This window comes from Theropithecus gelada, chromosome 4 (assembly GCF_003255815.1).
Source record: "Theropithecus gelada isolate Dixy chromosome 4, Tgel_1.0, whole genome shotgun sequence".
NCBI classification, from domain to species: domain Eukaryota; kingdom Metazoa; phylum Chordata; class Mammalia; order Primates; family Cercopithecidae; genus Theropithecus; species Theropithecus gelada.
The window spans coordinates 112,073,730-112,101,315 of record NC_037671.1 but is presented as its reverse complement, the minus strand read 5'-3'; the positions used below and the strand labels follow the sequence as shown (position 1 = coordinate 112,101,315).

At 36.9% G+C, this 27,586-nt stretch overlaps 1 protein-coding gene across 8 annotated transcripts in view; it reads left to right on the top strand.

Annotated features, from left to right (window-relative positions):
* Window positions 1-27,586, top strand: part of OPRM1 (opioid receptor mu 1) — a 121,030-nt gene that overhangs the window by 12,770 nt on the left and 80,674 nt on the right. For 5 of the 8 annotated variants that reach the window (XR_003119097.1, XM_025383388.1, XM_025383389.1 and 2 more), the window contains exon 1: window positions 18,172-18,753. The exons of 2 other annotated variants lie outside the window; for them this stretch is intronic. Coding sequence is in view for 5 of the 6 variants with exons in the window: in XM_025383388.1 (XP_025239173.1) it covers window positions 18,464-18,753 (290 nt within the window). In the remaining variant the exon portion in view is untranslated. Of the gene's footprint in view, window positions 1-18,021; window positions 18,754-27,586 lie in introns of those variants that run through there. One more of the 8 variants, XM_025383387.1, reaches the window with a different exon arrangement.

The following is a 27,586-nucleotide window of genomic DNA, read 5'->3' as shown; positions in this document are numbered from 1 at the left end:
CAATGATGGTGTCATCAATGATGATCATCAATCATCAGTGATGATCTTTTCTTATACCTGTTTTCCATTTGCATATCTTCTTTGGAGAAACATCTAATCAATTCTTTTGCCCATTTTTAAAATCAGATTATTAGATTTTATTCCCTATAGAGTTGTTTGACCTCCCTATACATTCTGTTAATCTCTTGTCAGATATGTAGTTTGCAAATATTTTCTCCATTCTATAGGTTGTCTCTTCAGTTTATTGATTGTTTCTTTTGCTGTAAAGAAGTTTTTAAACTTGACATGATTCCATTTGTCCATTTTTGCTTTGGGTGTTTGTGCTTATGTGGTATTACTCAATAAATTTTTGCTCAGACAAACGTCCTTGAAAGTTTCCCCAATGTTTTCTGGTAGTAGATTCATAGTTTGAGGACTTAAAGTCTTTAATTCATTTTGATTTGATTTTTGTATATGGTGAAAGATAAGGGTCTAGTTTCATTGTTCTGCATACGGATATCCAGGTTTCCCAGCATTATTTATTGAAGAGACTGTCTTTCTCCCAATGTATGTTCTTGGCACCTTTGTAAAAAACTGAGTTCACTGTAAGTGTGTAGATTTGTTTCTGGGTTCTCTATTCTGTTCCATTGGTCTATGTGTCTGTTTTTATGCCAGTACCACGCTGTTGGTTACTTTAGCTCTGTAGTACAATTTGAAGTCAGGTAATGTGATTCCTCCAGTTTTGTTCTTTTTGCTCTGGAGAGCTTTGGCTATTCTGGGTCTTTTGTGGTTTCACATAAATCTTAGGACTATTATGTCTCTTCCTGTGAAGAATGTCATTGGGATTTTGATGGAAATTACATTAAATTTGTAGATTGATTTCAGTAGTATGGACATTTTAACAATATTTATTCTTCCAATACATGAAAATGGAATATTTTTCAATTTTTTGGTGTCCTTTTAAATTTCTTTTTTTTTCTTTTTTTTTTTTTTGTTTTTGAGATGGAGTCTTGCTCTGTCGCCCAAATTTCTTTTATTACATTTTTTTATAGTTTTCATTATAGACATCTGTCACTTCTTTGGTTAATTTAACCCCTAGGTATTTCATTTTACTTGTGGCTATTGTAAATGGAATTGCTTTCTTGATTTCTCTTTCAGATTGTTCACTGTTGATATATAGAAGTGCTACTGATTTTTTGTATGTTGATTTTGTATCGTGTAACTTTACTAAATTTGTTGATGCGTTCTAATTGTTTTTTGGTTCAATCCTTAGAGTTTTCCAAATATAAGATAATATAATCTGTAAACAGGGATAATTTGACTTCTTTTTTTCCAATTTGGATGCACTTTCTTTCTCTTGTTTGATTGCTCTAGCTAGTACTTCCAGTACTGTTAAATAACAGTGGTGAAAATAAGCATCCCTGTCTTGCTCCTGATCTTAGAGGAAAGGCTTTTAGTTTTTCCCCATTTGGTATGATAGTAACTGGGGGTTTGTAATACATAGCTTTTATTATGTCGAGGTATGTTCCTTCTAGCCCCAGTTTTTTGAGGGTTTTTATTATGAAGGAATATTGAATTTTATCAAATGCTTTTTTTAGTATCAATTGATATAATCATATGTTTTTTGGTCTTCATTCTGTTGATATGAGGTATCACATTGACTGATTTGTGTATGGCTTGAATCCCAGGGATAAATCCCACTTGGTCATGATGAATTATCTTTTCAATATATTGTTGAATTCAGGTTGCCGGTATTTTCATGGGGATTTTTGCATCAGTATTCATCAGAGGTCTTGGCTTGTAGTTTTCTTTCTTTGCTGTGACTTTGTTATGTTTGGTATCAGGGTAATATGGGCCTCATAGAATGAGTTTGGTAGTATTCCCTCCTCCTCTATTTTTCAGAATAGTTTTAGTAGGATTGGCATTAGTTCTTCTTTAAATGTTTGGTAAAATTCAGTAGTGAAGCCACTAGGTCCTGGGCTTTTCTTTACTGGGAGAACTTTATTCTGGGTTCTGTCTCATTACCTGTTATTGGTTTGTTAAGGTTTTGGATTTCTTCATGGTTCAATCTTGGTAGGTTGTATGTGTCTAATAATTTGTCCATTTCCTCTAGATTTTCCTATTTCTTGGCATGTGGCTGCTCATAGTACCCATTAATTATCCTTTGAATTTCTGCAGTATCAGTCCAAATGTCTTTTTTTCCATCATTGACTTTTATTTATTTGGATCTTCCCTCTTTTTTTCTTAGTTAGTCTGGCTAAAGGTTTGTCAATTTTGTTTATCTTTTCAAAACCTCATTTTTTGTTTTGTTAATCTTTTGTATTGTTTTTTACATTTCAGTTTCATTTATTTCTACTATGATTTTTATTATTTCTTTTCTTCTACTAATTTTATCTTCAGTTTGTTTTTGCTTTTCTAATTCTTTAAGACGTATTACTAGGTTGCTTATTTGAATTTTTTTAATGTAGGCACTTAATAGCTACAAACTTCCCTCTTAGTACTGCTTTGGCTATATCCCACAGGTTTTGGTATGTTGTGTTCAAATAAACATTGTCATTTGTTTCAAGACTTTTTTCAATTTCCTTCTTAATTTCTTCATTAACTCATTGGTCATTCAGGAACATATTGTTCAATTTCCATGTGGTTGTACAGTTTCCAAAATTCCTCTTGATATTGATTTCTAGTTTTATTCCATTGTGATCAGAGAAGATACTTGATATTTAATTTTGTTGAATGTTTTAAGACTTGTTGTGTAACTTAACATATGGTCCATTCTTGAGAATGATTCATGTGCTTAGGAGAAGAATGTATATTCTGTAACTGTTGCATGAAATGTTCTGTATTAAGTCTATTTGGTCTATAGTGCAGATTAAATATGAGGTCTCTTTGTTGATTTTCTGTCGGGAAGATCTGTTTAATGTTGAAAGTTGACTTTTGAAGTCTCCAGCTATTATTGTACTAGGGCCTGTCTTTCTCTTTAGTTCTCATAATATTTGCTTTGTATATCTGGGTGCCCAATGTTGGGTGCAAATGTATTTGAAATTGTTATATTTGCTTGCTGAAGTGACCCCTTTATCATTATATAGTAATCTTCTTTGTCTCTCCTTGTAGCTTTTGTCTTGAAATCTATTTTGTCTGATACAAGTATAGTTACTCCTGCTCTTCTTTGGTTTCCATTGACATGTGATATCTTTTCCTATCATTTTATTGTCAGTGTATATGTATCTTTAGAGGTAAAGTGAGTTTATTTTAGACAACAGATCAATAGGTCTTGATTTTTCATCCATTCAGCCACTAATTAGGTTTTGATTGGAGAGTTTAGTCCATTTTCATTGAATGTTATTATAAGTAAGTAATTATTCCTCCCATTTGGTTATTTGTTTTCTGGTTGTTTTGTGGTCTTATCTCCCTTCTTTTTTCCATGTATCTGCCTTTCAGTGAAGGTAATTTCCTCTGGTTATATGGTTTTATTTGTTGCTTTCTATTTTTGGTGTATCCTTTGTATTTTGAGGGATGGTTATGTTACCATGAGGCTTGCAAATACTGTCTTGTAACTCATTATTTTAACCTCATAACAATTTAACACCTTTTGCATAAACAAACAAACAAGTAAAAACAAAAACAAAAACTTTAAACCTTAAATTTGTCCCCCTACTTTTTAAGGTTTTGTTGTTTCTATTTACATCTTATTGTACTGTCTATATCTTGAAAAGTTTCTGTAGTTATTATTTGTGTATTGGTTTGTTATTTATTCCTTTTACTTAAGATAGGTTTAGATTACATACTAAAGTTATAATGTTATAATATTCCGTGGGTTTCTGCATACTTACTATTACCAGTGAGTTTTGTACCTTCAGATGATTTCTTTTTGTTCATTAATGTCCTTTTCTTTCTGATTGAAGTACTCCCTTTAGCATTCCTTGTAGGACAGGTCTGGTGTTGATGAAATCACTCAGCTTTTGTTCATCTGGGAAAGTCTTTATTTCTCCTTCATGTTTAAAGTATATTTGATGAAGAAATAGGGTAAATGTTTTTTTTTCTTTCAGCACCTTAAATATGTCATGCCACTCTCTCCTGGCCTGTAAGGTTTCCACTTAAAAGTGTGCCCACCGGACATATTAGAGCTAAATAGTATGTTGTTTGTTTCTTTTTTATTGCTGCTTTTAGGATCCTTTCTTTACCTTTGACATTTGGAAGTTTGATTGTTAAATGACTTGAGGTAGTCTTCTTTAGATTACATTTGCTTAGTGTTCTATAATCATCTTATACTTGAATATTGCTATCTTTCTCTATGTTTGGGAAATTCTCTGTTATTATCCCTTTGAATAAACTTTCTACCCTTATCTCATTCTCCACTTCCTCTTTAAGGCCAATAACTCTTAGATTTGCCCGTTTGAGGGCTATTTGCTAGATCCTGTGAGTGTGCTTCTTTGTTTCATTGCTTTTTATTCTTTATTATTTTGTCTCCACTGACTGTATTTTCAAATAGCCTGTCTTCAAGCTCATTAATTCATTCTTCTTCATCATCTCTGTTATTAAAAGACTGTGATGTATTCTTCAGTATGTCAGTTGCATTTTTCATCTCTATAATTTCTGTTTTATTATTTTTAATTATTTTAATCTCTGTTAAATGCATCTGATAGAATTCTGAATTTCTTCTCTGCATTACATTGAATTTGCTTCAGTTTCTCCAACATAGCTATTTTAAATTATTTGTCTATATGTCACATATTTCTGTTTCTCCAAGAATAGTCCCTGGTGGCTTATTTAGTTCATTTAGTGGGGTCATGTTTTCTTGGATTGTCTTGATACTTGTAGATGTTCATCTGTGTTTGAGCATTGAAGTATAAGATATGTATTGTAGTCTTTTCAGCCTGGGTTGGTTTGTATTTGTACCTGTCCGTCTTGGGAAGGCTTTCCAGATATTCAAAATAACTTGGGTGTTCTAATCTAAGATGTATCTGCTTTAGGGAGCACCTCAACCCCAGTCATGCTGTGGTTCGTGCACTTTCACTGAGGCACCATTTTGATGGTCTTTAACAAGATCTAGAAAACTTATCTGAATTACCAGGTAGAGACTCTTGTTTTTTTCTCTTACTTTCTCCCAAACAAATGGAGTCTCTCTCCCTGTTCTGAGCCACGTGGAGCTGGGGGTGGTGTGACACAAGAACCCTTGAGACCACCACTACTAGGACTCTGCTGGGTCAGACCTCAGGCCAACACAGCACTGGGTGTTACTCAAGTCCTGCTGTAACCATTCCCTGGCTTTGGCCTATGTTCACACAAGGACTTGGGACTCTTTGATCAGCAGGAGGCAAAGCCAACCAGGCCTGTGTCCTTCCCTTCAGTGTGACAAGTACCCCTCAGGCCCTGCGCATGTCCAGAGATGTTGTCCAAGAGCCAGGTTCTAGAGTCAAAAACCTTAGAACTCTATGTGGTATTCTACATTACTGTGGCTGAGGTGGTACTCAAACCACAAAATGCAGTCCTTCCCACTTTTCCTTTCTTTCCAAAGGCAGAGGAGCTTCACGCTGTGGCCAGAGCCACTATTGGCCCATGGGGAGTACTGCCAGACTACCATTGCTGTTCCTTTAAGCCACAAAGTCTCTTCAGTCAGCTTGGCATGAATGTACCCTGCCTGGGACTCACCCTTCAGAGCAATGGGCTACCCTCTGGCCCAAGACAGGCCAAGAAATGCTATACAAGAGCCAAGTCCTAGAACCCCATGAACCTACTTAGTACTCTACCCCACTGGGGCCAAACTGGTATCTAAGGTGCAAGACAAAGTCCCCTTTGCTTCCCACTCCCCACCGCCACTTTTCTTAAGTGGAAGGAGTCTTACCCCATAGTCACTATGGTTGGGAACCTGCTGAGTCTCACTTGAAGCCATGAAGTTCTCAGTCTCACTTAAGGCCCTCAACATAGTACCTGAGTATTGCTGCTGGTTATTCAGAGCCCAGGGGCTCTTCATTAGCAAGTGATAAATTTTTCCAGGACTGGGTTCTTCCCTTCAAGGAAGCAGGTTCTCTTCTGGCCCAGGGTGTGTCTAGAGATGTTATCCAGGAGCTAGGGCCTGGAAAGAGGGCCTCACGACAATGACTGGGGCCATATCCTGCTGTGGCTCAGATTCAAGATGCAACACAAAGTCCCCCCCACTCTTTCTTCTCCTCTTGTAGAGTGGAGGAAAGGGATCTCTTTGGAGCTGTGAGCTGTGCAACCTGGGGCTAGGAGAGGAGTGATGCCAGCTCTTCCTTAGCCATCACAATGCTCCTATAGTCCACTGTCTATTGGCCAAGTTCAGCACTAGGACTTGCCTGAAAGTTGCAGTCCTTGTGGCCTAGATAGTCTTTCGAGTTTATTTAAGGCCCCAGAGCCCTTTAGCCCACAGTGGTGAGGCTTGCAGGAACTCAAGTTCAGACCACTGGGATTAGTGATGCCCCTCTGGCTAGGGCTGGGTTAAATGCTCCCCACAGTTTGGTCCGGTTCTGTTTTCTGCTATAATAGGACAGCACTGAGTTCAATATGTCACAAATGTTGCAATCTCCCTCTACCTAGCACACAGAAACACTGTCCATGCACTGCCCACCCACTGCTGGGGAATGGAGGAGGGATGGTGTTGGTGATTCAAGACTGTTTTTCCTACCCCTTCAGTGCCTCTTTCTCTTTCAGTGATATGAAGTTAAAACCAGGTGCTGGCTGGGCACGGTGGCTCACGCCTGTAATCCCAGCACTTTCGGAGGCCGAGGCAGACAGATCATGAGGTCAGGAGATCAAGACCATCCTGGCCAACATGGTGAAACCCCGTCTCTACTAAAAATACAAAAAATTAGCCGGGTGTGGTGGCGGGCGCCTGTGGTACCAGCTACTCAGGAGGCTGAGGCAGGAGAATGGCATGAACCTGAGCGGAGATTGCGCCACTGCATTCCAGCCTAGGCAACAGAGAAGAAAAAAAAAACAGATGCTGTGAGTGCTTACCTGATTTTTGGTTCTTATGAGGTGCTTTTTTGTGTAGATAGTTGTTAAATTGGTGTCCTTATCTGGGTGACAATTAGTGGAGTCCTTTATTCTGCCATCTTGCTTCACCAGAAATCCAAAATTATTATCTTATTTGGTCTAGCTTATCTGTAGCCCTTCTCTTGTAGAGGTCTCCATGGGGCTTTGCTAAGCTCGAATATAGGTTCACATATTAAACACTGCCCCCTTTAAACTCTGATCTGCTCTTAAAATATTTGGATATACATAAGACTGACATTTTGTAAAGTAGTATATGAGCAACGTGACAACAAATTAAATGTTTCCTTTAAAAAAAACTAAATACTCTAGAATATGAATAAATGAAAGCAGTCTTTCAAAATGGTCATTTTGTAAGATTATCTGTTTCTGAAAAAACTTGCTGGTTTAAGAACTAATCTTGAAATTGCTTTAAAAAAATTCATAAACGTGTTTTTTGAAAATAAATTTCATTCACATACACTAAAGCTGAATGTCTTTCTTTAAACCACAAATAAAATAATATGAATACAATGAATGCATAAACTTGGCTTTAATATTTCAAAAAAAATCAATTCTACCTTCAAGAAATACTTAAACACTTGCAGCTATATTAAAGGATATGTTAATATACAAGGAAGCACAGTTCCAGATGAGATTTTCTAGACATATGATGGATGATATGTTTTGGCTGTGTCCCCACCCAAATCTCATCTTAAATTGTAGTTTCCATAATCCCCACATGTCATGGGAGGGGCCCAGTGGGAGTTCATTGAATCCTAGGGGCAGTTACCTCCATGCTGTTCTCATGGTAGTGAGTTCTCATGAGATCTGATAGTTTTATAGGAGGCTTTTCTCCCATTCACTCTGCACTTCTCCTTGCTGCTGCCATGTGAAGAAGGACGTGTTTGCTTCCTCTTCTGCCATGATTTTAAGTTTTTTGAGGCCTCCCCAGCCATGTTGAACTGTGAGTCTATTAAACCTCTTTCCTTTAATAATTACCCAGTCTCAGATATGTTTTATTAGCAGCATGAGAATGGACTAATACAATGAGCTATCATTAATAATTCTGTAGCCTCCTATCAGGAAATGTTTAGTCATGTACCCATGTACATTATATTCCAGTCTATTTCCTTAAAAAGTAGTAGAATACCTGACATACTGTAGACTTCTGAGAGTTTCCCCTTGGTGTGCATTTACATTTAAGAGAGGAGATTTTAACATATTTATGAAGAAGGGTAAATCCTGGTTTTTGCTCTTGAGGTCCATAAACTTGATTAAGAAAATAAAAAGACAGGCATTGTGGGGACACTGGGGATTTTAGAACTTTTCTTTTATGCCCAGAAAAATTTTAAAGATTCAAAACAGAACTATATCTGTCTCTTTAAGAATTTAAACCTTTTATAGTAAGGTATTATTAAGAATGAACTTCAAAGCATCAATTTACTTTAATCAATATTCTTACTATGTACTTGGACACTTACAAGGAAAATGAGGGAGAAACAAGTAAAATTGTAAGCTAAAAAACAGAATAATAGAAAATATTCACAAAGTACATGCACGGGACTTTCCCAGTAGCAAATTAATTTTTAGTACAAAATTTTTTTTGGATTTTCCCCTATAAGATTTGGAAACTACAGAGAGATTAGAGAAAAAAGACAGTCTGGTCAAGACCAGACTGACCAACCTGGTGAAACCCCATCTCTACTAAAAATACAGACAGATTAGAGAATAAATTTGGGTAGTAGACCTTGTTTTATGTCAATTTTGGCAATCTCCTCCCTGAAAAGAGGAAACATTCTATGAAGGTGAGAAGGATTGAGAGTGATAAACACCATTAAAATACATGGATTGCTTTCGTTGTTCTTACATGAAAACAGTCACAGAACTGATAAACACAAAGACAAGTTACGTTAGTACTGCTCTATGAGCCTGCAAATGGATTCAAATGAAGCCTAGACTATATAATCCAAGATAAGAAGCAGAAATTTCAGCCACAAAGAACCTAAGTGTAACTTAATTCTAAGGTTACCATGGAAGTTTAATTTTATATTTAAAGCAACCAAAAAAAATAAAATGTTCTATGGTAGTTTAATCTCATCAAAAGCTCTGTGAGTAGTTCACATTTCTATAAATCTTGTTTCAAAAATGCAATGTCCTACTGTTAATATGAAATATTGCTATTTTGACAATTTTAAATTATTATTTTACTAAAAGTACTTAAAGAGAAAATTATCAATTAATTGTTTGGCACAGGTCATTAAGTTCTGAGATACACTGTTGCATATGTCTAGAATACACCAAACAATGGAGTCTACACCACTCTCCTGGCAATCAGTTGCTACAGAAAAGACTGAGGAGCTGCTACATTCCATAACTGCCAGTCTATAATGTCAACAGAACCAGTGTCTTACAGTGAGTCAAGAAATGTTTATTGGCTAGGTGCAGTGGCTCATGCCTGTAATCTCAGCACTTTGAGAGACCGAGGCGGGCAGATCCTTTGAGGTCAGGAGTTCGAGACCAGACTGACCAAAATGGAGAAACCCCATCTCTACTAAAAATACAAAAAAAAAAAAAAGCTGGGCGTGGTTGCACACACTTGTAATTCCACCTACTCGCGAGGCTGAGGCAGGAGAATTGCTTGAACTTGGGAGGCGGAGATTGAACTTAGGAGGGGGAGATTGAACTTGGGAGGCGGAGATTGCAGTGAGCCAAGATCACGCCATTACACTCCAGCCTGGGTGACAGAGTGAGACTCCATCTCGGAAAAAATAATAAAAATAAAAATCAAAGTAAAATGTTTATTAAATATCTACTGTGTGCTAGAGGAAAAAAAATGAGCAAAAACAGAGAAGAAAGAAAGAGCATGGCAAGTACAGGGAATTATAAGCTGTTCAGGATTCATGGTGAGCTAGGAGCAAACAGTGGGTATCCAGAAATGCAGCTAAAAGGGTTTGTCCTCAAGGACCTTAGATGTCAGGATGTTTAACTTTATCCTGTGCATTATGGGGAGCCAACAAGCATCATCAGCAAGGGCACAGTCTGATTTCCATTCTTTTAATCTCTTTCTGGCTACAGTGTATAGGATGAACATGTAGGAAAATAGATCAGTTAAGAGCTCACTGCAAAACTCTGTATGAGCCATGAAAGTCTGAACAACAAAAATGATACCAAAAGGTACAATCAACAATCGTGGTAGTTGAATGTGGGAAAGGCAGTGAGAGCAGTCTATGATTTTCTTTAACAAAAATTTATATGATGCATATTGTGCCAAGGACTCTTGTAAGTGCTTTATTAATGAAGCTCATTTAACACCCATAAAAGTCTTATAAAGTAAGCACTACTGGAAACCCAATTTTACAAATGAAAAAATCAGGCCATCAACTAGCTGATTAAGTTGTTCATAGTCACACCAATTGCCTGTGATTGAAACAAGATTTTAGCAAGAAATGGGGTATGAGAATTTATACTTCTTTTAAAATTGTTTTTGGAGACAGGATCTCTCTCTATTGCCCAGGCTAGAGTGCAGTGGCACAGTCATAGCTTACTGAAGCCTCGACCTCCTGTGCTCAAGTGATCCTCCCACCTCAGCCTACCGAGTAGCTAAGATTACAGGCATGCACCACAACACTTGGATAATTTTTTGTTTTTGTAGAGATGGGATTCTGCTATGTTGCCCACGCTGGTCTCAAACTCCTGGGTTCAAGTAATCCTCCCACCTCTGACTCTCAAATGCTGGGATTACAGGGATAAGCCACCTCACCCAGTTCAAAGTTCACATTTCTAACCACTGAACAGTGCTGCCTACCTAGAAGGCCAAGGAAGGCTGCCAGATTTTTGCCTTGGGGAACTAAGGAGATGATGATGCCATTAAGAGAACTATGTTTGGATGGGAAGGTGAAAATGCTTTGGGCTTGTTGTATTTCCAGTGCTCATGAGTTATTTAAGTGGAAATGTCTACCAAAGTTATCTGTATTAGAATTTAAAGCTTTAGAGAAACAACTGAGCTGGAGATGCAGGTTGGATCTGTCAGCATATAGGTTAAAATCAAGACAAGAATGACTTGAGATTACTTAAGAAGAACACGTTGAAAAGGTTAATAGAGAGAATGCTGGAAAACATCCACATTTAAAACGCAAGCAAAGGAAGAAGAAAGCATTAAGATAAACCAAAAGAAATTGTCAGGGTGGGAAAGTAATTTTAAAAAATAAAGTTATGGAAGAGAGATAATAAAGAATATCAAAAAGAGAGATGCTACAAAATAAAGACTAAAACACCAATAGATTTAACATTATGAAAGTCCCTAATGTCCTTGGAAATAAAGGCCAGATTTTAAAGTGTGGAGGAGGAGAAAGGGAAGCTGTGAAAAACAGAGAGAAAATTGAAGGCAGGCCTTGGGTTAGAGATGAAAATGTGAATAAAATGCCAGTTTTTAATGAAAATGGAATAGTCCCATGGAATTAACACCAACGAGTCTTTTATACAAAGGCAAATGTGCAAGGGTTTGACAGCAGAATTAAAGCACTGCAAAAGTGCTACCCCCACTGCTTTCTCTGTGACCCTTGGAGCATGAAGTTCAGGGAGGGGAGGATGAGAGAAAGAATCAAGGGAAAGGAAGGACAGAGAGTTGTACGGAGATAAGAATGCAGGTTAATACATTTTGTTTGTTTGTTTGTTTTGTTTTGTTTTGGTGAGTATTGAAGGCTATAATGCAAAAGAGTGATTTGCTCAAGAAGAGATTTTAGAAAGATTTACATGGCACTGGTACAAATGTTCAATGGAGTAAAAGGAAACAAAAGACAGAAGCTGAGACATTCTTATAATGACCTAAATCAGCGCTTCTGAAAGTATAGTCTGTGGATTTGTGGGGTCTCTAAGACTCTTTCCATGGATCAACGAGGTTAAACCAATTTTAATAATAATTCTATAAAGTTAAATGGCTTTTTCACTATATTGCATTTTTGCATGAATGGTGCATAAGCAATCATGAGTTCAACTGCTCACACCTTAGCAGAAATCGAGACAGTAACCCCATGCTGTACTAAGAGTCACTGTGCTCTTCACAGACCTGCAGTCACAGAAGAAAAACATGAAATAAGTTCTACTTTTAAAACTATAATTAATGGATCAGTAAAATGTATTAATGGTATTAAATCTTGGCCCTTGAGTACATCTCTTTAAATCTATGTATGATGACATGGGAAGGACACATGAAGCTTCTGCCACAAACTAAAGTAAGAGATTTGTCTCAAAGAAAAGCACATGCATGACTGTTTGAGCTGTGAACTGAACTAACCACTTTTTCTGTGGATCACTATTTTTATTTAAAGAATGACTGAAAAATAAACTACATTTATTCGAAATTCTGTGTTTGGCAGATATCTTCCTGAAAATGAAAGAACGGAATGTATCAACTCAAGGAAAACTAAAAGTATCTATTACCAATGATTAAGTTCAGGCTTTCAAGCAAAGTTGGAATTTGGAAAATTGTCCCCCACTGGGAGCTTAACAGCATCTCAATATTGGAAGAAATTTCCTACAAGACCAGTTGTAATATGAACAAATGTAATTTGTTGTTATTTTCTCATGACATGTTTCACCATTTGGAAAGTGACATAATGCAGTGAACTAGTATTTTCTAAATAATCAATGCATACTATTACAAAACTACACATGAATAGCAGATTCGTTCAAAGTAGAAGACAGATCAATAGATTTAAACGTGTCAAAGTACAAAAAATTCATTAATGTGGTTTTAATCTCCACATACCAACTAACCTTTAAAAAACTAGCACTTCTTAAGTTTGGATTTAGTATTAAAGAAAAATATCCACTATTATTTGTAAAGGCTGTTAAAATAATCTTCCTTTTTCCAAACACATATATGCAATTGTAAATCCATATTTTTGTTCGTGTATATCAGCTAAACAATGTATTGCAACTGATTGAATGCAGATGCAGATATGAGAATCCAACTGTCTTCTTCTAAATCAGACATTTAAAAGAATTGTATAATGTAAAACAATGCCATTCTTCTCACTAAATATTTTCTTGCTTGGGAAAAATACAGGGTTTCTTTTTCCTAGAAAAATATTTATGTTTACGTGTAATAGGTGTATTGTTATTTAAAATATAATGATAGGCTGGGCACGTTGGCTCATGCCTGGAGATCGAGACCATCCTGGCTAACATGGTGAAACTGCGTCCCTACTAAAAATACAAAAACAAAATTAGCCAGGCATGGTGGCAGGTGCCTATAGTCCCAGCTACTCAGGAGGCTGAGGCAGGAGAATAGCGTGAACTCGGGAGGTGGAGCTTGCAGTGAGCTGAGCACCACTGCACTGCAGCCTGGGTGACAGAGAGAGACTCTGTCTTAAAAATAAATAAATAAATAAAATAAAGTATAATGATAAAGAAATGTTTTTATAGATCTCTCAGTTTTAATATCTGAAGTGATAGACTGTGATAAAGATAACCTAAATAAGAAAAGCTTTTTGTATCCTCAATAATTTAAAAACTCGGAGGCTGAGGCAGGAGAATGGCCTGAACCTGGGAGGCGGAGCTTGCAGTGAGCCAAGATCGCGCCACTGCACTCCAGCCTGGGTGACACAGCGCGAGACTCCGTCTCAAAAAAAAAAAAAAAAAAAAAAAAAAAAAAACTTGTAGAGTCCTGAGACTGAAACATCTGACAACTGTTTATCTAATAGAAAGTGATAAGGGGCTGTACTAGGGTAATGGCAAACCTCTGTAACTGGAAATTGAAGAGCAAGACTTGAATAGAAATGAGGTTCCAGATTTTAGAAAGACATTTAGACTTATGTATCTTTTAAACTATTTGTTTTTGGATGAATTTTCAAAAGAGTTGATTTAGCTGGACCCTAGATACTACCTTCAGGCCCTTAAAAGAATCAGATCCTTTAAGGATGATTCTGTATTATTAAATATAGTGTATTATTTATGATAATTCTTCTTGCTAATTTCTAGGCCACATACAACAGGATATAAAAAGCAAAAAGACAAAGGATAAATTCTTTCATATGTGTGTAATCCTATAAACCCTCTTTGAAGTTGATTCTCATATTTTTGCTTTACAGAAAAGGAAGCCAAATATTAGGAAGCGTAAGTAATTTAGTAAGTCACAAGGAAGTAAATAGTTGAGCCTGGATTTTGAACTGCTTTTTTTTTTTTTTTTTTTTTTTTTATCAAAAGTCCACGGCTGTCATCCACTTTATTCTAGATGCCTTTGTTTTAGGTTTATTGGGTAGAAGTTGGTGTGAGGAGTTTTTTGCTTTCATTTACTTATTTGTTTTTTACCATGCAAATAAAGAGTGCCTATTCCATTTTACTTGATATGTATGCAACAATCCAGTGATCAAGGATAATATTGTATCACAATGAATTTGCATTCTCATTAGCTATACACATTTAAATGTTAGATAACACAGAAAAGATCTATAAACAAATATATAAAATGCTCCTCCAATGAAACCTTGGATGTCCCATTTTTCTGAGCTTCAAACCACTGTAATTGTTTCCTGCATAGTATTTATGCCTGTGTTCCTCATTAATAGCCATTAATCATGTGTTCCATTAACAGCCACTCTCAACAGAATCAGGACTAAGCTATTAAAATAAGTGTAGGGTGATGGCAATCCTATGAATAACTAAGCCAAAAGATGTTGAAATTCAAAAAAGGGAAGTGACTTTTAGCACTTTCCTGGGATTCATCCATGCTATGAATAAATACGTTGCTTTGAAACAAATAATTTTTGTGAAAAATGTTGCATGATATGGATTTGATAGCAATGTTAAATCTAAATTGATAGATAATAAATTAGTCTTCCTTCAAATAGAAAGCCGGGGCTAAGCAAGAAGCATCAACAAAAAGATATTTCTATTGTACAAATTACATATTAAGACTCAATGAAATAAAAGATTTTGTGTTTGGGATCAATACTGTATAAAATAATTATGTTTGTAATAAATTGACTCATTTATTTGCAGTCCATCTGCTTTTATGAGAGACTTGAATTTTCACAATAGACTTCAGACCAATTGAGTAGGAAATGAACAATTATGGAGGAAAGGGGGAATATACCAGAGGGAAACTCTGAAATAACAAAAGCTTGAAATTGAGGTGCTTTTGTACTACATATTAAGTGGTATTAATTTATTATTTCTGAAACATTTTTTATCTAGGTTTCTCAAGGCTGTCAATATATTTGAAAGAAAATTAAATTTGTTCTGCAGTTCCCTGAATTGTATATTAAATAGGTGGAAGATACCAAGATATAAATGTTAATACAACATAAGGAAGGACATGCAATGATAACCAGAAGATTCTATATTCAAAATAGAAGGATAATAACTATCCTCAGTGAAAGATGATAAAGACCAATAGAAAAAGAGAAAATCAATCTCAGCTGAGAATATGAAGTACAAAGTTCAAGTCCTTCTCTAGAGAGCAATTGCATTTTTCTATAAAACAGAAAAAAAAACCCAACTGTTTCTAGAAAAGGGCAATGGGAATGGGGTTGCTCTTCACCTATAATTCTAGAAGAAAATGCATATGGCTAGTCCATAAGCATATACATTTAAGTCCTGGTTCGTTAACAGACTATATTGAGTCAAAAAGGACAAAATATCTTCATTAAGGTTTTCCCATAAAGATGTTTTATTTTCAAACTGTATCATTAAAAAATCACCCAGATTATTTTATTAAATAGATAATGGCACAAAATATATGCTAATCATTTTTTCAATTGAATTCAAATATGATGCACATGCATATTCATATATATTTAATACAGAAAGAAACACAGAGAGTGAGGGAGGGAGTCCACTATGTATTAAGTACTGTGTTAGTGAGTAGGCCTCCCTTAGGAACCTTATTACAGAGTACAAAGCTAAGAGAGTCAATAAAGTATATTAAAAAATGCATGCAAAAGATGACAGAATCACCATTCCAAAAGATCTTGGTGGGTAACAATCATGAACTGGATCTAACAAGATGTAACTTAGAAGTAAAAAACTATAGTGTTGCACTGAGCTCCCTCCAAAGCAACTATATATTTATAGGAGATGAAATACATGATTCACCAGGCATGAGAAGAAAGCTTCCATAATCAAAAACAATTGTATCCATCTTTTTAAACACCAGCTCCTATCACAGCATCTGGTCCAAAGCAGATCTTTAGTATTTGTGGAACTGACTTGGATTGTGTTTTGGGAATTTTGTCATTGGTAAACCTAAGGAGAGTCAAGAGAACAATGTGACCAAAAAATAAAAATAAAAAAATAAAAAAAGATTGGGACTTTCATTGTACTGGTAGAAAGATGAAGTTTATAATCTGGCTCAGTTTCTTTTTTGTTTTCTTTTTTGTTGTTGTTTTTTGGTCAGGGCAAACTTAGGTCATTATTTTTAACACTAGAACTGTAGTTTAAGAGCAGATAGACAAGCTATAATGAGAATAGACAAACAGCAAGGCCACCGAAAGAACTCAGAACTACATCTTATAAGAAACAACTGAATGATGCCAATGTTTAACTTGCAAAAGAGACTACTCAGTTGATTTCAAATATATGACATATAATGGTAATGAACTATCACTTATTAAGCAATTACTATTGCAATGTATACTCATTTAATCCTGCTAACAGACATGTGAGGTGAATATTACTAGCCCACCCCCCCCCTTTTAAACTAATGAGAAGACTGTCATCTGTAAGGTAAAATAACATGTCCAAACTCATAGAGCTACATAGTTATAAAGCTGATTTATAAAATGATTTGACTCCAAGACCAAGATCAGGAATTATTACACTGTGTCTTGTCTTCCACATGAACTAACCACAAAGGAACTGAGTGCATGCAGACAGATTTCAGCTCAGTATAAGAGAATTGTTACATTAGTTCATGGAAGAATATGTTTTTAAAGTATTTTTGTTAGTCTCTAGGAAATCTCTGTAACATTTTATTGTATAAATTATACCCTTTAATGTAAGAGGATAAAAATAATACTGAACATTGGCAAATAGACTATGATTAATAGAGTTTACCTATGAGTTATCTGCTTCTAAGATAAATACCTAAAAATAATATTGGAATTAAATGTTCCTTTCAAGATCTACCCTCCCTGCTCCCTGAGAGTGCAGTTAATTTTTCAAGACCAACTGGGGACATGTATTTTCAATGTTTATGGTTAAAAGATACATACATGCACAAAAGTATACATGCACAGAAATGAGAATCACTTCAGAATTGGTGTTAACTTTAGGGGAAAAAAGGCCAAGAACTTACTCTTTGTAACTACAAATTTATTTCTAAAATAGAAGCACTCGTGGATTTAGAAGTAAGGTATAAAATTCAAAAACATATCCATGTTTCTCAAGGACCTTGTTGTAGGCCACTCTAATTCCATACATTATGTGACTTTTCCTAGAATTTTTACACTAGAAAACAGGCAATCAAATTTTGTTTGGTTTTAACAACCTTCTTCTCAGAAGCATATGTCTATCGAGGAAGTCTTCAGATAACAAGGACAAATCATTCCTAATAGGTCTATGAGATTTAAGATGTGAAAGATCAACATTATCTTTAGTTGACTTTACTGGATGCCACAACCTTCTGATTTCTGTAACCACTTCTTATGCCTCTTCCTCACTGAGACAAAATCAGAGGTAAACAGAGATTCACCCTAAGAGAAATTGGGGAAAATGAGGAACAGGTTTTCTACACAAAAGTTTATTTGTTTCTTATTTCTTTTTCAGAAAATAGAGGATCGCTGTTGTTCCCAGCAGGTTTGTAGGGAAGAAAATTGGAGAAACATGATTACATTTTCTTAGATGTTGGCAACTGAGGCAACAAGGACTGCAAAACAAGATTGTGTGTCCCCTATTCCCAAATGATCAAAATTGGCAATAGGGATGGAGGAGCATTGGGGTTTTAGGGTTGTTAGGGTTTCGTCAAGCCAGTGTATTCCCTGCCAGATTTTAAGGAGAAAAAGGCGCTGGAAAATGGAGTGATGTTAGCCCCCTTTCTTATTTTTCACTGCTGCCAAAAACTAACTCTATCTCTCTCCCCAACCCTTCTCTCCATCTCCCTCCCTTAGATGTGTTTGCACAGAAGAGTGCCCAGTGAAGAGACCGACTCCTTGGATCGCTTTGCGCAAAATCCACCCCTTTTCTCTCCTCCCTCCCTTCCAGCCTCCGAATCCCGCATGGCCCTCCCTCCCCTCCCGCAGCGGTGCGTGGCTGGGGATGAGCCGCTGTGAACTACTAAGGTGGGAGGGGGCTACAGGCAGAGGAGAATGTCAGATGCTCAGCTCGGTCCCCTCCGCCTGACGCTCCTCTCTGTGTCAGCCAGAACTGGTTTCTGTAAGAAATAGCAGGAGCTGTGGCAGCGGCGAAAGGAAGCCACTGAGGCGCTTGGAACCGAAAAGTCCCGGTGCTCCTGGCTACCTCGCACCGCGGTGCCCGGCCGGCCGTCAGTACCATGGACAGCAGCGCTGTCCCCACGAACGCCAGCAATTGCACTGATGCCTTGGCGCACTCAAGTTGCTCCCCAGCACCCAGCCCCGGTTCCTGGGTCAACTTGTCCCACTTAGATGGCAACCTGTCCGACCCATGCGGCCCGAACCGCACCGACCGGGGCGGGAGAGACAGCCTGTGCCCTCCGACCGGCAGTCCCTCCATGATCACGGCCATCACCATCATGGCCCTCTACTCCATCGTGTGCGTGGTGGGGCTCTTCGGAAACTTCCTGGTCATGTATGTGATCGTCAGGTAAGGAAAGCACCAGGGCTCCGAGCGGAGGGTTCAGCGGCTCAAGGGAATCCAAAGAAACACCTAACTCCCAAGGCTCACTGTTGGGCGGGAGGATGAAAGAGGGGAGGTAAACTGAGGGAACTCTGGAGGCTACCACGGACAGTGATTGCTATTTCTGTGAGAAAATCTACTTTTCTATTTTTTCAATTGATAAAGAAGTAATCCAAAATTTCAGGAGCAGAGAAGTTGCTTTGGTTAAAGCTACAAAGGTCTAGGGGTGGGGGGGGAAGTTATAGGGTAGACTTAGAGCTCTTCCTTATACTGAGCAAAGAGGGCTCTTGGCAGAGACCTACACTCAGTCCCTCTGCAGGAGCTATGGAAAGAGTAAGTTGTGAATAATGGGAGAGAAATTCTCGTTAGCTTTCCCAAATTTGGTTGGGGCTGTGGTGTGTGCGGGGGGGAGGGGGGAGAAGTCTTCTCAGTTGTTTTGAGATGGACCTTGGCAACTTTCCTACTCCTGCTGGTTTAGTACTTCCCTGTACTACAACCCCACCCTTTCTTCTCCCCTACCATAGCAGCCCTTACCCATATCTTCCTTTCATCCTGAGGCAACACTAGGTAGAGGAAGTTTCCCTAGCGTCTCTCCATGGTAGTTTTCCTCCTGTTATAACAAACATGACAGCTGTGTTGCCTAGACCAGTTTGCCACTGGTAGCTTCAGATCGCCTAAGTCACAAGCTGCATCTGGAATGGGTAAGTTGGTTCAGGAAAACTGCAGGACATGGCTGTATTTCAATGCCTCCACAAGTTGGAGCTAATTAGGAGTGACCAAAAGCATCATAATTCCACATTAGAGACTGCAGAAACGCTTATACAGGAAGTTTTGATGGGTGCTCTAAACAAAGTGTTCTTATCAAGTAAAATTAATTCAAAAGAGTTGTGGTCCACTTTCTGTTTACCCAGATGTTCCAGGTATATTTGGCAGAGTGTGGAAGCTCTCAATATTGATTGAGATTGGTATTGATTGTGTTGCTGTTGATGTGTATATTCAAATATATATTCAAATACTATATGTGCATGTGAAATGCCATATATTTGTTTTTGTTAAAGAATATAAATATTTTAAGACTTTAAAATAGCTCCTAAATCGAGGGTTTTTTCTTTTTTAACCAGGGGTATGTGTATGTAGGTAACAAGGCATTTTCATATTTAGTTACAATATTTGTTTCACCTATTCAGCAAGTATTGCAGGTTTCAGTGGAGCTCTTAAATCATTTAACAATTGCTCTCTCCAGTATCGTTTCATTACCAAGGTGCTGCAAATTGCTTATAAGCAATTCTTTCTACTCATCTGTCTGATTTCTTTAATTAATGATTTTCAAAGAATAAAGCTAATTTCCCTGATCTTTTGATGAGGAATAAGATAAGTATCATCTGTAAGAAAAGAGCACCATCTACTGAGAGGAAGGCTAACAACAGAAGGAAAAATGTAAGAAGATCAATGGAATAATTTATTTTTAAAAACATTTACTTTAAGTAATTCAATACAATGATTCACATTAAAGATTAAAAGCCAAGTTTCATTCTGCAGTTATGACAATAAAAGTTATAATTAAAGGCCTACTTTGTGAAGAGAAAATATGTTTCTCATTTTTTCTAAAAGAAATTCATAAAATCATACACTAATCAAGCTAGAAAGGACTCTAGAGATTATCAATGCTAAGTAAATAAACTGAGGCACAGAAAATGTAAATGATTTTCTCCAAAAACAGATATTTCATTAATTCAGTGCCACTGAATCTCTCCTAGCTAACATAATTTTATGTTTATTGTGCTGGCAAATCATGATTTGAGTTAATTTGACTATTAGGTTGACAGAGTGGGTTGATACAGCAATAATAACTTGGGAATAACAAATTATCCCCAAATTCTGTATGAAATCCTGAAGGAAAAAAAGCATGAAACAAAAATTACCAAAGCATCTAGGAATCCTGCCGTCTGAAACATAATATTTTATTCCTTTTTATTGCTTCTTGGTATTTTCCTTCCTCATTTTTCTACACTTTAGTTTATGCTCTGCAATACAGAGAGGACCAATAGAATGGCAACTGGCTGTGAAATAAGCAGATTGGTCTTATTATTCCAGTGTAGATGTTGTTGGTTGGGTGAGTTGGTTTTAAAGGCATTACCTCTGGCCTCTTGTTGACTTGGAGAAACATGGTGACAGTGCATCTTACTGAGAACATGATATTATGCTTTATTCTTGGTACTGAAAGTTCTTACAAAATGCAGTACTATTTGAAAGGTCATCCCAAACACCCACCTGTGGCAGGGTGGGTTTTAATTGCAGGGTTAGGTAACCCTCTTGGAATGTGACTGTGAAACAGAAAAATGGGCAAGTTAGTGACAGATGAAGTGACAGGGAAGGCATCTGGGGATTGAACCAAGTATATCTATTTAGCCGAGAATATTTAACTGACTGTCTCCAGGCTGCAGTGTTTAAACTACAAAATGATCAGTTCAGGGATGTATTGTCCTTGCTAATAGGCTGGATATAATGTTGCATCTATTAAGCATTGAGGAGAAGTGCTCACTTCCTTCTCTATTTCAAATTCAACAAATACTATTGAATGATCAAGTAGCTGCAGTTTTCTGATTATATTAAGGTAATATTTATTAAGATGTTTTAGTCCATTGAGTGAATCATGAGGCTCAGATGACTATGGCAACAACAACAACAAAAATAACTGCTAACGCAGATGCTGTGATTAACTCTTTGGCTCTGTTTGTACCACCATCATCATCATCCCTTCATCAACAACATTATTAAGTAGTATAACTTAAATGAGATTCTTAAATAGGGCTGCTCTAAGGAATACAAGGGAGGAAAGAAGAAACTGTAATATGTTCTAAAGGTTTTACATCCAAATGTTAAGTCATAAAAATGTTATCAGTAACCATCACCTGAAAGCTTTTTTTGGTTTTAAAGAAAACTAATGCTTGCAGAATAACTTTATGAAAATTACCACAAAGATTTTAGAAAATATGATGAAAATATTACAAAAAGTAGCAACCACTTAAAATGGGATGATAGTGTTTCATTGTCAAGAACTGTAAAGAAAAAAATCAAAACGAAGAGTAACAGCAACCAGAGATGTTTCACTTTTTAAAAATATTTAATAACTGAACCAAACTATAGGATTACCCATAACTGCAAAAACTAATATAATCCCAGATGTGTTTATGTTGGCAGATTCTTTTTCCAAGGTTTGTTCATGTAGCTATGAACGTGGCATGTACAGACACTGTTGAAAAGTAGAGGGCTAGAAACTTTGAGATCTCTGTGGGCTGTGTAAACCATCCTTACAGTAAATTTCCAATGAAGAGTGCCAAGTAATAGTACCCTCATTTGTAAGACTATTTCTTAATGTGGTTAGATAAATTCCCAATATAACTAATTATCAGAGAAGAGCATTTAAATACGTGCAAGATGTTATTGTCATTTCTCCTTCCTAAGAAGTATTTCTGATTTTAGAAAAGTCCTGTGAGCTTATACTTGTTCTATATACCAAATATTTGATTCAGGTTTAAATTTAAAGATGATCAGTTATACTTGATTGGAACAGAAGTATAAACTTTTAAACTTAATCCAGATTTAGGTAGGTAGAAATTAGTGAATAATAATGTTTTATCTAATATAAGGATATATATATATATATGTATGTGTGTATATATATATAAATTCACACACACATACATATATATTTGAATCAATTTGAAAGCATATGTCACTAAATATGATCATTAGTAATTTTCATAAAATAAAAAGATAATAGTTTATTTAGAAAGCTCAAATACTAATAAAATTCACTTTTTTAAAACCCATAAAATATCCTAATTAGAGGATAGATTTTAAGTGGAAAACACTAAGTAAAATTCAGTTCTCAATTTAATGGCTTACATTAAAAAATACTAACTTAATTGCATGCCTTTCACTTAGTAAGGGGGAGCTCCTGGTACCTATTACAATTTGAATTTTAAGTGCTATTTTCCCTATAGATACTAATTCAGAGGAGAACAACTCTTCTTCTATGTCTCCTAAACACACTAAATTGCTTTTACTTTCCTTGGTTGTAAGCTGTGTCTTTGTCATTTGCATGGCATTACCAATCGATGAGTTTTCTACATTCTTCTCTCTCTGTTTTCTTTCTTGAAAGGATGACCTATCTGATATTTCTTGAAACATCTCCAAAGATAAAAAAAAATATAGAATTACAGAACAATTCTTCTGGTAAAGGATGGATGGATAGATAGATAGATAGACAGAGAGACAGATAGACTGAAACAGTTGAAGTCTCTTCTGTGCTCGCATTACCCTCCTTTCACTGAGACTACCACTACCATAAATTTAGTGGTGAGTATTCACATGCATGTTTTTAAACATTTACTACATATGGAAACACATATATATAGTAAATATATGGAAACACAAATACATAGTAAATGTTTTTGTATGTTTTTGTAACTTTTTATAATTGGTATCATATCATATGTTTAAGCTTAAATACATAATTTCCCAGTTACCCCAAGTTGTTATAGTTCCAGTAGGCCAGTGCTAGAAAATAGATGTCAAATAAAACCAACAAACATAAAAGAAAACAAACAAACATTGTGGCCATTAACTCTTCTGAGTACTTTTAACTGATCTTATTTTTAAAACATGTGTTAAAAATTATTCATAAAAATTTATTTGCAAGCATTTTTCTAATCTAATTGTTTTAATTAATATTTAGGTATAAAAAACTCAGCTACTGCTGCAAAAAAAAAATACCGGTTAATAAATTTAAATAGAGCACAATTTCTCTACTGCTAAGAAGAAAATAAAAGTAATTAATTGGTGTCTGTATGCATTCAAATAATAAATGCTGGCAATATTTATTTTGAGATTTTGAACATCTAATAGGATCCCTTACATATAAAAGTTGAAATATTATTTCTCCTAGGATTCTGTTTAAAGCAGTAGTTGAAACAGATATTTTAAGCTCAGCAGCAAGAAAAAATAAGCTCATTTTGATAAATAGCATACAACCATATGAGATTTTAAAATGTACTCGTGGTGGTCAGGCACTGTGGCTCTTATAAATGCCAGTAATTTGAGAGGTGGAGGCAGGTGGATCACCTGAGGTCAGGAGTTTGAGACCAGCCTGGGCAACATGGTGAAATGCTGTGTCTACTAAAAACACAAAAATTAGTTGGACCTGATGGCACATGCCTGTAATCCCAACTACTCTGGAGGCTGAGGCACAAGAATTGCTTGTACCCGGAGGCAGAGGCTGCGGTGAGCCGAGATCGCACCACTGCACTCCAGCCTGGGCGACACAGTGGGACTCTGACTCAAACAAAAAAATTAAAATAAAAAAAAAAGTACTAGGGGTAAGTACCAAGACTAAATGGTGCATGTCATTTTAAAATACAAGAATTTCATGTCTTTAATCCTCACTAAGTTTAATGTTTATCTAACTGAAATAATTGTCTGTGAGAGCAGTCTCCAAACTTGTTTTTAGACATAGACACTCATTTCAAGAACTTGGGACCCAATATATAAAACAGATCACAGAACAACTGTCCAGATGTAACCACATGTTGGGGCCAAGAGCGCTGCTCACCTTGCATCCCCATACCGCCCACCAGTGCTGTCCCCAAGGGACCACCACAGAATTTCTAGCGCTCCACCAGGCAAAATTTGAAAGCAATGGCTTTCGTGTTGTTTCATAGCCTTCTCGTGGCCATGTCATGTCCTTCACCTTGCCTTCCACCTCAGCCGCTGATATGACAGTCAGTTTTGCCCAAACATAACTGAGTAACACTTCATCTTGGCTGCTTCAAAATCCCTTACTTTCCGCCCTAGGGCTTTCCTATTGGAGTAATTAGCCTCCGTAGGAATCAGCCTGGCACTCACAAAGGCACTATTTGGAAGTTCAGGGAAGTTCTCTTGACCAGGAAATGGAAACCTGTGGACAAATACTGCCCTTGCTCCCCTCTCTCCTCAGTTGTACAATTCTGAGGTGCCAACTACAAGGCATGTCAGAAGGCCCTGCCCACGTTGTGACCGTCTCAAGCACATGCCTTGTTTTCCTCTTCCCTGGTTTACTCTTCAGGTTTCCCACTCCTTGCCAAGCAACCACATTTCAAAATGGTTCACCTTCACACAAGGTCATATCTCTCACACTCTGCTGAATATCCTTCCTGTTCTTTTATAATTGGTGACTATATGTTAGCACAGTAAAATCTGGTTAATAAATAGAGCCCTTAGAGATCTATCAATAAAAGTTTTTTCTTAACTATCAAAAACTCATCAGAAAAATTCTAATAGGCAGCCTCAGTCAGAACTACCAAGAGAGTTCAGAAGCTAAGCTTTTCCTTCCATTTTTGTTCCTGCCTTGGGATTTAGGAAAGGCTTTTTGGGGTAAGTTTGGCTGAATGGAGAGAGAGTGGGCACCAGTCATGTCCAGTGCTCCGTTTACTTCTTCTTGAGCTCAGGGTGATAGGAGCAGAATTGTCTGCGCCATGTAAAGGAAATAAAGCTTCCTGTGCCTTCTGGCGAACTATCTGAGGGTATAAAGAAACAAACAAACAAAAAAACCTACCACTCCCTTTTCCATTAATTTTATGTTATATAGTAACATTAAGAGTATCTTGTGATTAATTGAGCTCAAGAAAATTTCAGTCTTCAAAAGTGAGCTGAAGCATCAAATGCAAGAAATGTCATATACAAGAAGCATCATATACTGAGCTTGCCAAGCAACTCCTTTCTTTATCCATCCTTTCTTGTCTCAGGTAACATTTTTTCTTTCCCATCCGCTTCTCAGATATAAATTTAGAAAGGAAGAACAGCAAGGAAGAAACCTTGCTCTGGCTCAGGACCCCACGTGTCAGTTGTGGCTTGACTTCAAAGCACTGTGTGCCCCACTCTCCGTATCTGTAAAAGTGTGCGAATCGGACTAAAAAAATCTTAAACCCTTTCTGGTACTAAAATGTCCTATGGCAACTTCAGTCACTATTAAGCGCATGTTTTTCCCAGCGATACAATCTCGAGGAAAAGAGTAATCATACACAAAACTGAACAATCGTGGTCGCCATGCCGAAGACCACAGCCCTTTGGATTCTATATAAGCTCAAATAGATTCTGTCAAAGGGAGAAAGAGCGAGTGCGCACTAAACTGCCAGGTGTGGTGTTTATGATTAGGACAATAAGTGAAACAGAAAGTTACAGTCAAGCCTTTATTCACATGCTTCGAGAGTACAGGCAAGTGGTTAAATGGGAAAAGGTGCAACCCCACAATGTTTCATTCCTCCCACTCCCACCCCACAGAAGCCACCAGGTGAGCATAACATGTTTGAGCAGAAATGCAGGAAGGAGAGGGGAAAGTCATCTTCTCACTGCACAGGGAGCCCCAAGCAAAAGGTCCTGCTGTTTTGTGCACCCAAAGTACTTGTGTTAGAGAAGCTTTGTTCAGGCATGATTTATAGTGCTGCTGACCATGAGTTCAACGTTAGTGAATCAGCTATGTATCATATAAGGCGTCTTTAGACAGAAACACACATAAAACAAGGTTATATATGCATTAGCTGATGAAAGGGTATAAAGAAACAAACAAAAAACCTACCACTCCCTTTTCCATTAATTTTATGTTATATAGTAACATTAAGAGTATCTTGTGATTAATTGAGCTCAAGAAAATTTCAATCTTCAAAAGTGAGCTGAAGCACACCAGGCACCCAAGGGCCTGGGTGAGAGATGGGGAAAGACAAGGAATGAAAAACAGTGAGTCAGAGTATGTGCTGCCTCCTTAAGGGTTAGGAATGCGTAACGCCTAAGAGAGTGATTGGCAAAGGTGGGGCGTGGGCAAAATTCTTTCTCACACTCTCTCTCTCTCTCATTCTCTATATAGGAGATTGTTTTAATATCTGCCTTCAGATATTAGTCATATCCTGGATGTTGTATTCCAAGTCTGATGCAGAGGTTCCACCAAATCTAATCAAGTGAACCTTCGTAAATCAATGGATAAGGCTTTCCCATAAGATGAACTGTGTGATGGGTTTAAACGAGAGAGAGATCATTCTGTTCTGGATATAAGTTTCTGTCCAATCAAAATGTTGTTAAGTACAATTTTTGTTTGTTTGGCTTTTGCTTGTTTTAAATAATATGTTAGCTTATGCACTATATATAAGTAGGTGTCTTTGTGTATTCAGGCTGCTATAACAAAGTACCATAGCCTGGGTGGCTTACAAACTACAGAAATTTACTCTTACAGTGCTGGAGGCTTGAGAAGTTCATGATGAAAGCACAAGCAGATTCTGCATTTGCTGAGGGCCCTCTTGCATAGATAGCTATCTTCTCCCCGTGTCTTCACAAGGCAAAGAGGCAACAGAGCTCTCCAGGACCTCTTTCATAAGGGCATTAATTGCATTCATAATGGCTTTGCTCTCATGACTTAATCACCTCCCAAAGGCCCCACCTCCAAATACTATCACACTGGGGAATAGTTTTCAACATATGAATTTGAGGGGAACACATTCAGTTTCAGTAGGTGTCCTAAGTGATTCAAATATTAACCGCTCCTATTCACTAAAAACCATTAGTGTGATTTAAATTAATGTTTAAGTAAATTAGGCCAACCTGATCCCTTCACTATCTTCCAATATGCTTCATATTTATCTGTTTTATACTGTTTTCTTTATTTTTCTTTCTCTCTGTTTACCCATAACATATCTCTCATTCTTTTCCTATCAAAATGTTTCTTGTTCTTCAAGTATCAGCTTAAATCTATCCTTCCTTAGAGCCTCTCCAA